This window comes from Poecilia mexicana, unplaced genomic scaffold (genome assembly GCF_051168715.1).
Source record: "Poecilia mexicana isolate PSO_F unplaced genomic scaffold, ASM5116871v1 scaffold_6, whole genome shotgun sequence".
NCBI lineage: Eukaryota > Metazoa > Chordata > Actinopteri > Cyprinodontiformes > Poeciliidae > Poecilia > Poecilia mexicana.
This window is the reverse complement of record NW_028263375.1, coordinates 8,409,295-8,426,021: the sequence shown is the minus strand read 5'-3', so window position 1 is coordinate 8,426,021 and position 16,727 is coordinate 8,409,295. Positions and strand designations below refer to the sequence as shown.

Sequence of the window (16,727 nt, the reverse complement as noted above, 5' to 3'; positions counted from 1 at the left end):
GACACTAATTACCCTCCATACACGAGTCCCACACACTGATTTCACGCTACATCAGCCGTGAGGTGCAGCCAATCACAGCAGAACTTTTAGTGAGTAGGCGGGGTTATGTAATGAAAACTGTGCTGTGATTGGTGGAGCCCATTTAGCCCGTGGGAGGCCTTTAGACTCCAGTTAGTTGAGCAGTCAGAGCAGCCTGAACGGGGCCGACAGGCAGAACATCCGACATCCGAGCACCGACACACCGCAGCCACCATGGCCCTGAACGCAGACCCAAACTTTCAGAAGCTGGAGCAGTGGTACCGGGCCAACGGCGGTAGCCTGAACATGAGGGCCATGTTCGAAAGCGACCCGCAGCGATTCGACAAGTTCAGGTGAGAACATGAGAAGCGTTAAGAACCAGAGTCCCGGTGATGGGAAGGCCCGCTTCCCGGCAGTAGACGCTAGTTTTACCGTGGCAGACTGTCAGCGGGTTTCGGTGTTCCCCGAGCCGCTGCAGATGCTCCTTCTGGCTGTCACAAGGTCACTCCTTTGCCGCCGATTTATCCTGGTAACTCCGGTCCAGATGAACGGACCGGTCCGGATCTCAACTGCCCTCCACTAACTGCACTCGTCCTGTCAGGATTCGGTCGACCCAAACGATAGAACCTGCAGGGCGAGACTTTTTGGATCCACCTGGCTAACGTTAGCGTGTGTGCTAATGTCACAGCTTCCATTATCGGACAGGGGCGTGTTCTGGTTCCGGGATTAATGAAAGTCCAAATGGGTTTGTTACTGGGCACGTTAACCGAACTTGAAATGATCAGTTCTTCATAAAGTGGGTTCGGGTCAGCTTTCGATGTGAATTAATACTTAATCTGACGCCCACCTGTTCCTGATCCAGTCTGAAGTTCAATTTGGCTTCAGTCTGGACCGTCTGGTGCCGTCCAGAGCCAAGCAATGCTTTTATCCGGATCTGAAATTGGGTCCGAACTCTCTGACCCAATCACTAGAAATGAATGAAAATAGTTTTTGTTGCAGAGATCAAGTCAGACTCTATGTGCGCAACCTCACTGCGCAGAAAGGATGCAGCTGCAGACGTGACTGGGCGCAAACTGATGATGAAGAAGAGGATGATGATGCATCTCCTCATGGCGCTGAAGGGCAACATGCTGGGCTGCAGTCTGTTTTAATCTGGCTTACAAGCAGTTCTGGTCCACAATCCGAGTCCAAACACACAAAAGATAAATCAAAGTTTGGTTTCTGTCCGATCATGAACCCCTAGTCTCGAAATCTTAAACTGATCTGGATCAGAACTTCTCTGAGCACCACTTCAACATATATTTTTTTCTCCAGTAAAATTAAAAAGTAACTGTACAATAAATTACTGAGGAACTGATCAGAACATCTGATTTGATATTTGAAAGTGATATTACAGACAAAAATGTCTAAATTCTAGTATTTCAAAGACTAAAATGAAAGAAATTAATACAAAATAGCAGATTTCCAAATCATAACAAAACCCAAAAATCTATAAAACTACAAATATCCGTACGTTACAAAACGGTAAAATACTTCGAGCAGGTAGAAAATAACCTTAGAAAACAAACTGTGCACAAATAAGTCTTACTTTAGCATGTGTTTTTATATCTGGTTCATTTTTTTTATTTTCTTCGTTTATTGAAGTTTCACAGTATCCAGGAATTTTACTCAAGCAAAAGTTAAAAGTACAATGTAGTAAAACAACTTCTAAAAGTTTATTATTTTTACTGTTTACTTCCCACCTCTGATTAGATCATATAAATCATCTGTACTGATGTTTTCTGTTTTGGCTGTGATTTTTCTGGTCCGCAGTACGACCCTGAAGACGAACGACGGCGACATCCTCCTGGATTACTCCAAGAACCTGATCAACCAGGAAGTGCTGACCATGCTGCTGGCTATGGTGAGGAACTTCCTGCAGCTGGAAACTCGACTCATGTTTCAATTAAAAACTATCCACAGATCATGGTTCTGCAGACGGAAACTTCTGCCTTTCTGATTCTTAAAAAAAGTAAATTAAACTGACGTGTTTAAATGTAGTTTTAATAAATAAGTTGACAAAGTGACAGAAAACTGTTGAATACAAATAAATGCATGAAAAACTGTTGATTAAAGTTGAATCCATCCACTAAAATTTAATTATTACAGACAATTACATATTTAATGTAGGTGTGTGGATTGAATTTATTCAAGACATGATTATGATTATTATTTATTCTTTAAGTATAAATAATAGAATAAATAAATCTTAAGCAGAAACACTTGTATTAATTCTACATCTAAAAAAATCTAGAACAGTAGTAATAACTAATAACTTCATTATTCAGAATATACATTTTTAGTAATGATAAAGTGTAATGTTAATATAATTATGAATAATATTGCTAGTAATTTATTTATTCACCTTTTATTTTTATATTCAGAATTCCACTGTTAAAAATCTATCATTAACAATAATATATTATTAATTATAATGGATGATAAAACAAAAATGGTTCGACTAAAATGCAACTAGAAATAATTGCTACTCTCACCACAATGATTAAAATAATAATTTATACTTAACTGTGGTATAATGAATCAATAATGATGAATAACTTTTATTATAATGTGTATATTTTGTAATATTAATACCCTGTCTATTTGGCACAAGAATAAAAATATATATATTTCTGTTTTTGGATTAAACCTTCACATTTTGATGCATCTATTAAAGAAGAAAAATGAAGTAATGTTTGAGGTCTGCAGCTGCAGAATGTCTGAAATGTCCCAACATGTCAAATCTGAGCTCCGCTCTGTCAGACACGCTGCTCAAACTCTGCAGCTTCAGGGGAACAAAACGTTGCCTCACCTCATGTTGAAAGAGAAAACATGTTGAGCCACAGGAAGGAGAAATGTGAGGAAACACAGTTTAGACTGATACCACTTCCTTCTGACGCAGGATGGAGGCGCTGATGGAGAAACCAGGTTTCACCACTCTGTTTGTCCAAACTTCAGCTTTTTGACTCGGTTTGGTTCAGCAGGAAGCTGATAAAGCTGCACAGTTCTTCAGAACCTTCTGGAAACCTTCAGAACTGAACAGGACTGATCAGAAACGATCAATCAAGTTCATTTATGTAGCACATTAGTTAATTCCACATGTGGCGGTGGCAAAGATCGGATTATTTTTTGGTGAAAAGATCAGTCGGTCTGTTCAGACTGTGGTTAAAAAGTCGGCTGTGGGTGTCGTGAATGTAGCCAAACGTTCCTGTTTCATCATCAAATGTTGCTAAATTAATAAAGTTCTCATGCAGTTGAAACATTTTTGACGGTTCTGGTTCTGTTTGTTTCTGCGATCAGGCCAAGTCCAGAGGAGTGGAGGAGGCCAGAGAGAAGATGTTCACTGGAGAGAAGATCAACTTCACCGAGGTGCAGAGCTTCACCTGCCCAGCGGATACCGCAGTGTGTGTTTGGATTTTTTTTGTTTTTATTTTCTGACCCGTGGGCCGTTTGTGCGTCCAGAACCGGGCTGTGCTCCACGTGGCTCTGAGGAACCGCTCCAACACGCCCATCCTCGTCGACGGGAAAGATGTGATGCCTGAAGTGAACCGTGTGCTGGACAAGATGAAGGCCTTCTGCCAGGTTTGTGGGCCGACAGCCACACATGTCGGGTTTTATTCTGGTGTGTGTGTGTGTGTGTGTGTGTGTGTGTGTGTGTGTGTTTCATGAGCTCGTCCTGATGTGTGTGTTCTTTACAGAAAGTGCGCAGCGGCGAGTGGAAAGGCTTCAGCGGGAAAGGCATCACAGATGTGGTGAACATCGGAATCGGAGGTTCTGACCTGGTGAGCGCACGCACACGCACGCACGCACGCACGCACGCACGCACGCACACACACACACACACACACACACACATTAGGATTAGACCCTCCTGACCAATCAGACGCTCCAGTTGTGAAGGTTCTGGAGGAAAACAGAGGGTCTGCTTCAGTCAGCAGTTCTGTTCTGGTTCTGATCCAGTCAGCCAATCAGGAAGCAGCTTTCAGTGGTCATGTGACTCTGTGGTGCGTTCAGGGACCCCTGATGGTGACCGAGGCTCTGAAGCCCTACTCAGCCGGCGGTCCAAACGTCTGGTTCGTCTCCAACATCGACGGGACCCACATGGCGAAGACGCTGAAGCAGCTCGACCCGGAAACCACGCTCTTCATCATCGCCTCCAAGGTCCGTTCGTCAGCCGGTCGCCTGACCCGCGGGGTCAGAGGTCATGTGTTTCTGATTTTGTGTTTATGGACCCATTTCAGACGTTCACCACCCAGGAGACCATCACCAATGCAGAATCGGCCCGAGAGTGGTTCCTGAAGGCGGCTGGAGATGTGAGTTCTGTTACCTAGAACCAGAACCAGAACTGGACCGGTTTTTATTAACTTTAATTCTCCTCCTCAGAAATCCGCCGTGGCCAAACACTTTGTGGCGCTGTCCACCAACGCGGTGAGTAAACGGGCCAGAACACGTCAAAGTTTACAAGTGGACCCAGCTGAACCCGGTTCTGATCAGTCCTGCTGGTTCTGATCAGTCCTGCTGGTTCTGGTCAACTGATCCTCCAGCAGAACATTTCTTGTTGCCTAACGCGTCTCTCTGTCTCCTCAGGCCAAGGTGAAGGACTTCGGTATCGACCCGGCCAACATGTTTGAGTTCTGGGACGTAAGTTTGTGCCGGTTCTGCTTCTGCACCCTGTGGCATCTCTGTGACCTTTGAACCCAATCAGAATCTTCCAGGATCAGCAGGTTTTGCTGATCCAGGATAAAAATAATCAGTTTCTGGGGCTGATTTGGGACGATCCGGGTTTGGTTCTGGTTCACAGACTGCCACTGAACTAAAACTGACTGAGCCTGCTGGGGCTTTTATTTTGAAGTGCCGTGCTGTGATTGGTGGAATGACTGTGTTGCTGTCATGTCTGCTCGTCCTCAGTGGGTCGGAGGTCGTTACTCACTGTGGTCGGCCATCGGTTTGTCCATCGCTCTGCATGTAGGTACGTCACTGAGCCAGGGGGCGGGGCTTGATGACCTCACTGATTCTAGCTGCAACTAACGATTATTTTAATGATTAATCAAAGGAAAAGATTTTATATTTTTAATGCAATATTAGAAATGCATTAAAAATGTAAATAAACAAATACGTCCTTTTTAAAACCAGAAAACAAACATGTTTGTTGCCTAAAATGTAATAACAAAGCATCCCTTTAGTGAACACTTGACAATTTGGAGCAAAAATGTATCTGTAGCTACAGATCTGATGATTATTAAGGTAACTGAGAAATAATTGGATCTTTGTACAGTTTTGACTTAATTACAGCAATTGTCCTTTTTTAGAGTCTGTATGCACAGGCCAGTCGTGATAACTGCTTTTGCTGGACGATAAATTGTCCCAGAAGTTACGATAAACGATAATATCGCTGTTTTGAGATACAGTAATGGCATAACAAGAACACATTCTCAAAGATCAATAAACTTTAAATTCTAATGAACATTTAAGACTGGAACTGGAAGACATGCAAACATCCCAAATAAATGAACAAAACTACAAATAAAATGAATTATGACATCTCTGTTAGACTGAATACCAAACTGAAGCCTTTTGTCATCCAGTTTTGGGTAGAAAGAGAAATAATAAATCATGCAAATGGAAATTATTGAGTTTAAATTTATCATGCGATTAATTGAATTATTGATTACTGTGACAGGCCTATGTCAGCGATTACTAAATTTGTTGACGATTATTTCAATAATCGATTCATTCATCTGTGACTGAGGCCTTCAGATGATGATGATGATGATGATCTGCATGATGCTTTCAGATGCCAGTTCTCCGTCGTTAAATCACCTTTACGGCTGAACGATGTGGCTTAAAAAGAAAAGCTGGATTTTTTTCATGAGAGATTTGATTTTCCTGCTTGCTTTTCTAAAGAATAATTTACAACTGACAAAATATTTTCAAAAATATTTAAATTACCCCTTCCTTGAGTTGTATGATGGAGTATTAGTGTTTTTGTCATTTTCACAGTCGTCTTCCGTTTGTTTTTCAGGCTTTGAAAACTTCGAGCAGCTTCTTTCAGGAGCTCACTGGATGGTAGGAGAACATTTCAAGTTTGGGTTTTTATTTTGGAGTCAGAACAGAAACAAGTCAGTTTGTATGAAATATGTATTGTGTTTGTATGAAGATGGTTTGGGCCTGTACATGCTCTAAATAGAGGGGCTGCGACCTTTACAGTCCAGCTAAATAAAACGCATTCAGGGCCTCATGTGTTGCATAACCTTTGGTAAAATTAGATATTTAATAAATATTTATTATAGAAAATGTGTGGTGCTGTTTAAAGAATCTGCTTTTTCTATGTAGGTTTTAAAACTAAGAAAACATAAAACATTACAGATTGATGCACTGTTTTTTATGGGATGTTAACTGTGGAAAATGACTTTAAAAATAATTTCCAATGTAATTATGAGGTAAAATAATAAATGGTACTGATATGTGTATCATTAAAATTTATTGAAGGATTTATTCCATGTACAAAAAAAGCGACTTTAACAGAGATAATAAATGTAAAAGTCTTTATTAATCTTTGAAGTAAAGATGCAAATAATCGACTTGATTGTCGATTAATGGTTTATTTTATTAAAATTGGTTCCAATAGATTAATAACACATTCTTAGTGTTGTAGTTTGGCCCCCATCCAGCAGAGGGCGCCGCTTGTCATCCTGAAGCAGTGAATCGGTGTGGGATGGAAAATGCACTTTATGCGGTTCTGTTATGAAATATAAACACTCAATGATCTTAAATTTAACTTTTTTTTAAATGCAGCGTATTATGGAATTTTTAGCCTTTTATGTTGTGGAAAGATGTTCGACTCTTATGTAAGAGACGACGAAGGTTTTTAAGAAAATGGCCGCTTATTAGTTAATCAATCAATGAGTTGATCCAAAGTTGATTGATCGTATTAATCAATAGCATGTATCATGAGCTCATCTGAAACTGGACCTACTTTCTCTCCAGGACAACCACTTCCGCAGCGCTCCTCTGGACCAGAACGTCCCGGTTCTGCTGGCCCTCCTGGGCGTCTGGTACGTCAACTTCTTCCAGGCCGAGACGCACGCCATGCTGCCGTACGACCAGTACATGCACCGCTTCGCCGCCTACTTCCAGCAGGTCAGCTCGGTTCCGACCTTCGGCGATGAGTTTTGATCGACCCGATCCAGACCGCTGACCCGTGAACCCACCTGTGTTCACAGGGCGACATGGAGTCCAACGGGAAGTACATCACCAAAGACGGCAGCCGCGTGAACTACCATACGGGACCAATCGTCTGGGGGGAGCCGGGGACCAACGGACAGCACGCCTTCTACCAGCTCATCCACCAAGGTGACTGGGTTTAACTGGGTGTACTGGTTCCGTCTGTAGCCGCCAGCAACTCATCACAGACCGGATGTTCGCTCCGCAGGCACCCGGATGATTCCTGCTGACTTCCTGATTCCTGCTCAGTCCCAGCATCCAATCAGAGACAACCTGCATCACAAGGTAACACTTCCTGCTCACCTGGATTTATATACTGGTTTTACTGGGAGGTTTACAAAATAGTCAGATTTCAGTAAATGTGGATGGAAAATTATTTTCAGATGTTAAAAACTGATATTGGATGATTAAAAAAATAAAAAGTCTAAATTGTGAACAAATAATGACAATATTTTATAATTATAGTTAATAAATAAAATAATTAGTCATTTGTTTTGTAGTGAGTTCAAATGTTTGTGGTTTGAAATAAAAAAAACAAGATGAATGTTAAATAATTAGTCTTATTAATATTTATATCAAAATGAAAAGTTTTGATATTATAGTATATAATATATTTATATTATATTTACATTTTTATGTTTTAATTTTAACTCTCCCTGACCCCTAAATTTACTAATTTAAAAAAATTACACTATTTTAATAGTTTTTATCAGTTTAAATACATTTTCACAAATGTTTTTGTGATGGAATTTTATAAAAACATTATTTTATAGCTTTGGTTTCTTTATTGATGCACATATACAAGCCATATAGGTGCATTGTCATTTCACTCGATTTTGTTTAAAATCTTGTTGTTTTTCCCACTGTAGCTCTCCTTAACGTTACTGGTTTACCTTATAGTCCCAGCTCTGGATTTTGATTTAATGTTTAGTTGTTTATATTGGATGGATGTAACATAAATAAAACAGCTGCCACACCGGCATGTATTCAAACCTGAGGTACAGCCAGCTGAATAATTCAGGTAATTCATGCTCTCAGATCCTCGTGGCTAACTTCCTGGCTCAGACTGAAGCTCTGATGAAGGGAAAAACCTCAGAGGAGGCTCAGAAAGAGCTGGAAGCAGCGGGAATGTCGGGAGACGCTCTGGAGAAGCTGCTGCCACACAAAGTAAGCACGCCCGCCTCTGCGGTTCCGTTTGGTCTGTTCGGCTCCAGTTTAACAGTCTGACGTCTCCTTCAAAGGTTTTCCAAGGGAACAAGCCCAGCAACTCCATCGTTTTCAAGAAGCTGACTCCGTTCGTACTGGGAGCGCTGATTGGTGAGTACTGGAAGTCGGATGGTTTTAACCAATCACATTGGAGCAGCCAGAAGCTTATTGGATATTAAACTTCCTGGTTTTGATCGGCTAAAGGTAAATGTGACCTGTCCTGTTTTTCAGCCATGTATGAACACAAGATCTTCGTCCAGGGCGTCATGTGGAACATAAACAGCTACGATCAGTGGGGGTGAGTTTGATTCAGGGTCTTAAATTTGTGTTTCTAACATTAAGGCCTTAAAGCTGTCGGGTTTTTTTTCCCCTCACTGAACTTTAATGTCAAACATTAAACCAAAAGACTTTGACTTCCTGCTGTATCCGAGCTTCAGAACCTGGTAACCCCAGCAGGACTGTGAAGTTTAATCCGGTCCTCCAGTTGTCCGTCTCTCTCTGATGATGCGTTCAGTGACATCACAGTTTTGTCTTTGTCTCCAGGGTGGAGCTCGGGAAGCAGCTGGCGAAGAAGATCGAGCCGGAGCTGAAGGACGCCTCTCCGGTCTCGTCTCACGACTCGTCCACCAACGGCCTCATCAACTTCCTGAAACAGAACTTTGCCTAAGCCCCGCCCACCTGTCTGTCCTGCTCTGTGATTGGCTGAACTGTGTTGTTTTGAGTGTTGAGTCTTCACTTGTTGCTTTTCAGTGTTGATCTTGTGCACATGTTCCTGTAGGGACCCTCAGAGTGATAGCTGAGACTTTCACAATAAAAGCCCCATCTGTCACTGATTGGTTTCTATTGTCTGATCAATTCTGAATGTGAATAATCAACCTGCCACATCTAACTCTGGATGAAAATTTAAAATAGAGATGTAAAATCTCCCTACTAGTTTTATTGAAATATTGGACAGGTGAACTTGAATTAATTTAGACATTGTATTTACAAAATAAATTTTTCAGATTGTGATAAATCCTAACTTAATTTTGACCTGCTTAGAAAAGTTTGGATGCCATTGTCCTTAGACAAAGTTTGCATTTCGATGTAGCGTCCAACTTAAATTACTTGGTTTAATTTGAAATTTCATCACTTGGTCCTAATCTATTGTAGATTTTCTCTCCAGATTTGAGGCCTTTTTGGCACCCAATAGTGGACTACAGCTCCATCTTTAAACAGATTATTAAAAGAAAAGCTTACAAATTCAATAAAACAGACTTTTACTTTTTTATGTTTTTAAAGATGGTACACCTGCTCAGGTAAGTTCTTAAATTTCTGAAATATCTTTTTATGGAGGGTGCATGAAGGTTTCAGTTTATTTAAAAATATTCCTGTCTGCTTCATTCACGTTATTTTCTTTATACATGTACATTGATAACCTGAAGAACTGCAGCAACACAGATGTTTAAAAAAACATTTTCTTAAAAAAAAAATCCAATCTGCAAAGTTCTAAAACATTGTAACAAATTAAATTAATCTTGGTTCCTCTGGAGATTCTCTGCAGAGCTTTAATGATGTGGAAATTCATCCAGCAACTTCCTGCCGGCCTCTGTTTCACAGTCCGAGTCCGAATGTTTCGAGGTGTGTACCTCAAAGCGGAACTGGAACCGGTGGATCTTCTGGTGCGACGAGCGGAAATGTTGAACTGTTCCTTTAAAAGCTCGGTCGGCAGTAATGCGTCTCTCAGAGACGACTAAACGTGTAGCATCCGTTCAGTTTGTAGTTTCCGACATTCCCGTTTTTCATCACAAAATATTCTCAGTCCTGGGGCTTCAGGAAAGCTTTCTTTGAGTTTTTCACAACTACGTTCTGGTTGACGTCGTCCTCATCCATCGCTGCTCGCTCGCGCTTCTTTGCAAACTTCTTCTTCATGGTTCCCACTAAACTCTCGTACCTGAAACACAGAAACAGGAAGCTGAGAATCAAGACTCATTCAAACATCAGTGTGTAGGTGGACAGGAGCGCTAACTTTTTGGGGGGTTTTGTTGACAGAATAACAGTGAATTGATACGCAGCCATTATCTTAAAAAACAAAGTTTTTGCTTGTATGAAGAGGGCCGACCGTCTTTCGATAAAAGGGCTAAATTTTTATGATATGCTGAGTTTTGAAAAACAAAACAATGTGAAGCTGAAGGACCTTGTCGAGTGTTTATATTTCAAAATGGAACCGCATAAAGTGCATTTTCCAACCCAACCGCACTCTGGATCGTTTCTATTCAGCGATATAACCGCCATCTTTGATTCTGTATCAAAGGATGACCAGCAGTGCCCTCTGTTGGATGGCAACACTAAAAAAATGTCTAAGCGATGTTATTAGCTAATCTATTGGAACTAAATTTATTCTAATAAATCATCCCTAGTCTGGATGGTCATAATCTGCTCCCATTTTTACCTCAGAGCCATTTCTTCATCAGTGACGTCTGTCTGCATGCAGCTCACATCCTCCCCCTCTTCCTCCTTTTCATCTTTAGGATTCAGCAGCACCATCAGTTTCTGGAACAAATTGAATAAAACACTGTCAGATTGTCCTCACAGAATCACTGTAAACTAGGACTGGTTTTGCTGGTTCTTACCTCCACCTCTGGATTAAACCCTTTGAAGGACATACGGCCATAGAGCAAATCCTCACAGGGAACCAGGCTCTTCTCCTCAATGATCAAGTTCCTGAAACAACAAACCGTGTGATGCTCTCTATATAATCTGAACCAACAGCTAAATAAATAAAATGGAGTAAAGTCATAGGGAGGACAGCATTATTTAGCTTCCTCACTAAATATTTAGTTTACAAAGTAAATATTTAGCTTTCAAATTAAATATTTAGAATATATTCATACATGACATACATCATGTCATGTATGAATGACATGGTGAAAATGTGACTTGGAAAAATTAACACCCACATTTTTTCCTGTATGACAGGCTAAATAAAACATAATATTGCTGTTAATTTTTTTGCTGTGCAACTTTACAAACGGCACTTTAGCTTCTCCCTGATAAAACGTGCCAGGTTTACTGTCTGAGGTCTGTTGGTTAAAACTATCTGGTTAAATATAGTCATCAATATTTATTCAGGTCAAATAGAGCCAACAATAACATTCTGAAACTGATCTCAGATCGGTTGAAACTTTGACACTTACTCTTTTGCTTTAAGCTCCGGCAGATCCAGGTACCAGTGCTCATCACTGATTATCCTTTTCTCGTCTTCTTCCAGCTGCTTCTTCGTTTCGGCGTCCAGCCCTCTTTGCATGAACTACAGAACAAAGAAAGTAATCTGTTACTGTAAACAACAGGGCAAAATACCCCAAATATATATGACTAAAACCTCATGATCCGAGATAAAAAGAAAGTCTATAATTTATATTAGGAAACGTTTTGCATAGTTTTATTTAAACATGTAGGATCGGCTACGTCCAACTCGACATCCCGCTGTTTATTTTTATATATTAATACAATGTAATCATGCTAACTCCGGATGCTAACACTTACCTTCATCCTCAGCAGGTTCTTAGACAATTTCACCGACTCCCCGGCCATTTTTGAATCGATCGACAGATAAACTAATTCTAACTAACCCGAATTAACTAAATTAACTTAACTAAAATGAGCATATGGTGTTTTGAAACTCATCTACTTGCACGACTTGCGCCACACGTCGCTCAGTCTGATGAATCGAACCCCGAGCAACAGCCTGGATTTAACGATCAGCTTCCGGTTGAGCTTTTGCTTCGCGCCCCCTGCTGGTGAGGAGGAGAAGAATTTCGATTCTTTTTTTTTTCATTTATTGTTTAGGCATCTTTATTTGTGACAATGTACAACAAAAACAAGAATGTGGAAATTAGACAGGGTTACCATAAATAATAATAAAGGAAATGTCAGAATTGCATACGAATGACAGAAAATTCTACATAAAGTAATGTTCGTGCCACCTCATGTAAAAATAAATTAAGACAACGGATCACCCAGACTCTTAAGTTAGGAACAAATCATATGGTTGTTCTTCCTATTTGATCAGATAAGAATTAGACTGCAAGCATATATTGTTAAAATTCAATCAGGCAACAGACTTTCTCCTCAAAACTTAGTGTGGTCGATTAATAAGTTAATAAATAAATCTTTTGGATTTATTTTGCCCCTTTGTTGAAACTCAAACACGACATTTTCCCAATGCAATTGAACATTTACTGATGTTTTTGAATAAATATAAAATGTTCCCAAAATACTTTGGAATAGGAACACATCCAGAACAAAACAGTGACAGACTGAGGGGGGGGAGAAAGAACAGAAAGAACAGTTTACAGCAACTTCTTTAGGGCTTTAGCAGGTCTCTGATCCACTTGGTATTCACATCTGCGTTTGAAAGTTTAGGCGAACCAGAGTTCGTATTCACACCTCCACAAATGAACTGGACTTTCTAGACAAATAAACCAGAGTTTGAATGAAGCGGACTGAACAGACTGTTTCACTCTCATGCTTTGAGGCCATTTAGGTTTTTAGTAGACCCAGACTTCATCTTGTCAGGCTCTCAGGTAAGTCTGGGATACTGCTCTTCCTCAGATGAACTTGTGGATCACCACTTCCTTCAGCGACCGGAAGCACACCTCCCCTCTCTCGCCGTTCCTGATGTCTGTCAGCTCATCCTGCAGCTGAGCCACGGGACGACCCAGCTGGTACCCCAGGTCCACCAGCAGCTCCAGCAGCGCCGCTCGGTAGGGCTTCAGTCCGTAGCGCCTCACCGGAGGAAGAGCTTGCTGAGCGGCTGAGAAGGCCTGCTCCGGCTCGTCCAGGTCCCGGTAACACACGGCGATCGCAGCGAGGGCGGGGACGGTCAGGGTGGACTTCTGCCACGGCAGCAGCTTTTCCTGGATCTCCAGGACCGTCTGCAGCTGCTCCAGAGCGGCCTTGAACTGGCCCGCCCGCAGCAGCACGTGGGCCTGCTTCTGCTCGTGCTCGGTGAAGAACTCGGAGAAGTGGGCGGAGTGTCTGACGCAGCGGGTCGCGAACAGCTTGGCCAGGTAGTCCTGCAGGGCCAGGCGGCGCTCCAGAATGTTCTCGGGGTTGAAGTTTCCCGTCAGCAGCTTCGGGGGCAGAAGAACATCCTCCAGCTCTTCGTCAAACTCCTCCAGCAGTTTGTGGTGAAGCCGCAGGAAGTCACTGTAGCGGCGCTCGATGGAAACACGGCGGGAATCAAAGCTGCCGGAGCGCATCACGACGATCTGATACGCCTAGACAGAGAGGAAGACAACATGGACACAGTTGGCGAGGGGTGCACCGCTTGCAGGTTTCTGCCCGAGCCAATGTTTGAAAAGCCTGACCTGCCGATTCCGAGTTTGGAAGATATCCATTTATTTTGTCTAAAATTTTGCTAAAAATAGCCAGAGAGACACTGATTTGGGGTGGCTATTGTTAATTGCAATCATGGAGACATGACCTTGTGCTTGGCTCTGTCAGTGAAACCTCTCTCACAGCAAAGCAACAGGAAACAGTGTCTGATTGTAGAGCTTTGCCAGGGGGATAAGATCTGCTTCACGTGTCAGCATTGGCCGATTATCCTCCCAAAATTAAGGAACCAGCAGGGTCACATGAACATTTCATGTTACTTTGACATGAATACAACGCAAACAAAGTGCAGTGTGTGATGTCTATGAGTCGAATACGCATCAAAATGAGCATTGATGACGTTCTGTCGGATGAATGTGACCTGACCGGTCACATTCAGGTCACATTTGAAAAATCAGTTGGATATTGAAGTAAGGTGGGCCGCATTCGAAAAAAATCCAATCTGTGTTGTTCAGACTATCATGAAAAGATCGGATACGGGTCACATTAAGGCAAAAGAAAAATCGCAATTGGGTCACTTCGGGCTGCAGTGTGAACGCAGCCTAAGAGTGTTTTTATGTTGCTTCTAGGCAACTTTACCTCCTGACAGTCCAAGTCGCATCTCTTCTCATTGGCTCTTTCTGATCCTCTGCTGTCTACGTGCCTTGTTGCTGAAATATGCTGTACAAATCAACTTGATTGACACATAAACATCACATAATTTACACTTTGTTTGCACACTGTAACGGGAAATGTTCATGTGTATATGAACCCGCTGGCGTTCCATATGTTACTGTTACCGTCGACTCTCTCTCCTGACTGTTTCACCTGACTTTCCCACTCATTTTTTTCCCTCAGTCCCAGTTGATTCCTCTTGTTTACTGTCTGCATCATGTTTCTGCTGATTTTCTCACCACGTATTTGTTCAGCAGCTGGTCCACAACTCGACTCGATGGGATCTCAAACAGCAGCCGGACCGGTCGCTCCTTTTGCTTCGCCAGCTTCAAGTTCTGTTGGAGCTCCTTAGTGGTTAAGCTGGAACAACCGGGCCTCTCACCTAAAACACCCAGAACCAAACACAGACCTGAATCAGTCGGAGGAAAACTGTCCTGTCCCAACAGTTAGAATGCATAAAAACCCACTGATCTGGCTCTGAAATGTTTTCTTTCTGATCTACAGAGATGCATTACCAGGATCCAAACCAACAATATGACATAAACAGTGAAAAACCAGATAGAAAACTAATTTTTAAGATTTAAACACTAAATTTTATTGCTTTTGCATTCAGTCCTGATCAACATAATTAAAAAGCTCTTTAAGTAAGAATGAATTTCTACAAAATAATGACAACTGAAATATCCAGCATAAAATGAGATACTAAAGTGACTGACCTAATTTAACAGAGGTCCGGCTAATTAGTGCTTGTAGAAATTAGTTTCTCTGACATTAAATCTGATTGTGATTTTTTTTTTTACTTGACTGATTTGAAAAAGCAACAAAAACAGTAAAATATCCAAGGAAGTGAATACTTTTAATAGTCACTGTACATGTATATAACCATAGTTGATCAGTTACCCATACTCTATTTATTGGCTACAAATTTATTTTAGCATTTGTCTTAATGTATATCCTATGTAGAGCCAGATTTAGAAGGATAAGGTCCCCTGGGCTACAGCCAGTTTTGGTGTGCTATAAAAAAAGCACACCAAAAGAAGAATCTCTATTCATACAAATTACAGTAAATTAACAGGCAGGTAAATCAACAGGTGGTTTACAATGTCCAATAAGAGATTGCTCCATGTTAGTCCCAAACGTATATACTATAATTTTATAATTTTTAAATATTTCAGTATTGTGTAGATTAAATAGAAATGTAATAATATAAAAATTTCATACTACATATAAATTTATGAGTTTTATATAATATACAGTTCTGTAAAACTTGCATTTAGTATAAAAACACCCTAAATATTTTCCCCCACACCTGAAATAACTTGCCGCCCTGGGTTACTGCCACTGTAACCTCTTTGTAGAATCCAGACTACATCCTGTGAAGTGTTGCCTGAACGATTGCAGCATTTTCATGTCGGTTTGAACCTTCCTCATTGTTTTTTAGGGGGGAAATGCTCTGAAAACTCTTCTGCTTCTCTTTTAACCTTTTCCTTACCACTCATTAAAAATAGCTTTTATTCTCTACTGAATAAAAAGCTGTGGAGGATTTTCATAACTTGGATCTAATTTGTTGCTTCAACAGTGAAATATAATCTGCAGACTTTTTCTTAATAAACACACATCTGCAGGTATGTTGAACTCCGTGTAGTTTTGCATTTTTGAGACAAAATAATCTGTTCAAGGTTAAAGTTCTGATTTTAAAGATAGTTAGAGGTCATCATGATGAAGATCGTTTAATGAACCTGGTCTTGTTTCATGTTCTGATGAACCCAATCTCAAATCTTACATAACTTTGATCCATCAGAAATAAAGCTGAACTTTAACAGAAAACTCTCCACTTGATAAAAACAACAGTACCTGCAGCCATCTGGTCCAAATCTTCAGAGCCCTTTGCTGGAGAAACCCAGAGGTCAGATCTGCTGCTGGGAGACGTCCAGGTTCATGCTCCTCTCATTACTGGACCAACTGGATCAGCTGTACTGGTTCTATCATTAAACTGGTTCTGGGACTGGACGGGTCTGTTGCAGGCTGTGAAGCTCCTGCTGAAGTCAAGAACTCAGAACATATTTGTGTTAAAATGAGGAAGTTCTGCTGATAAAATAGGAAGTGAAGGAAGTGAAACAAAGTCCAGCAGTAAACTGACAGAGGAGCGCTTGTTTTAGAGCAGCCGACACAGCAGCCGGGCGGAGTTAGCCTCAGTGAGAGTGAAGGAT

General features: G+C 41.2%; 3 protein-coding genes across 3 annotated transcripts; 1 reads left to right on the top strand and 2 right to left on the bottom strand.

Moving 5' to 3' along the window:
• The first annotated feature begins 170 nt into the window (after positions 1-170).
• On the top strand, positions 171-9,320 carry gpia (glucose-6-phosphate isomerase a). The gene is made up of 18 exons (XM_014972664.2): positions 171-371; positions 1,831-1,921; positions 3,358-3,426; positions 3,520-3,639; positions 3,756-3,839; positions 4,072-4,218; positions 4,299-4,370; positions 4,441-4,485; positions 4,645-4,698; positions 4,966-5,026; positions 6,080-6,123; positions 7,045-7,197; positions 7,281-7,410; positions 7,490-7,566; positions 8,320-8,448; positions 8,523-8,598; positions 8,719-8,785; positions 9,031-9,320. Exons 1-18 carry the CDS (start codon positions 253-255, stop codon positions 9,152-9,154), a joined length of 1,662 nt encoding a protein of 553 aa, XP_014828150.1. The 5' UTR covers positions 171-252; the 3' UTR covers positions 9,155-9,320.
• Positions 9,321-9,811: 491 nt separating this feature from the next.
• Positions 9,812-12,195, bottom strand: mphosph6 (M-phase phosphoprotein 6). Its single transcript, XM_014972666.2, has 5 exons — positions 12,013-12,195; positions 11,664-11,776; positions 11,100-11,190; positions 10,919-11,019; positions 9,812-10,420 (listed from the first exon to the last, which is right to left on the bottom strand). The coding sequence occupies exons 1-5, from the start codon at positions 12,058-12,060 to the stop codon at positions 10,285-10,287; spliced, it is 489 nt and encodes a 162-aa protein (XP_014828152.1). The 5' UTR covers positions 12,061-12,195; the 3' UTR covers positions 9,812-10,284.
• Positions 12,196-12,288: 93 nt separating this feature from the next.
• Positions 12,289-16,667, bottom strand: snx20 (sorting nexin 20). The gene is made up of 3 exons (XM_014972665.2): positions 16,372-16,667; positions 14,757-14,899; positions 12,289-13,748 (listed from the first exon to the last, which is right to left on the bottom strand). The coding sequence occupies exons 1-3, from the start codon at positions 16,379-16,381 to the stop codon at positions 13,077-13,079; spliced, it is 825 nt and encodes a 274-aa protein (XP_014828151.1). The 5' UTR covers positions 16,382-16,667; the 3' UTR covers positions 12,289-13,076.
• Positions 16,668-16,727: the final 60 nt, after the last annotated feature.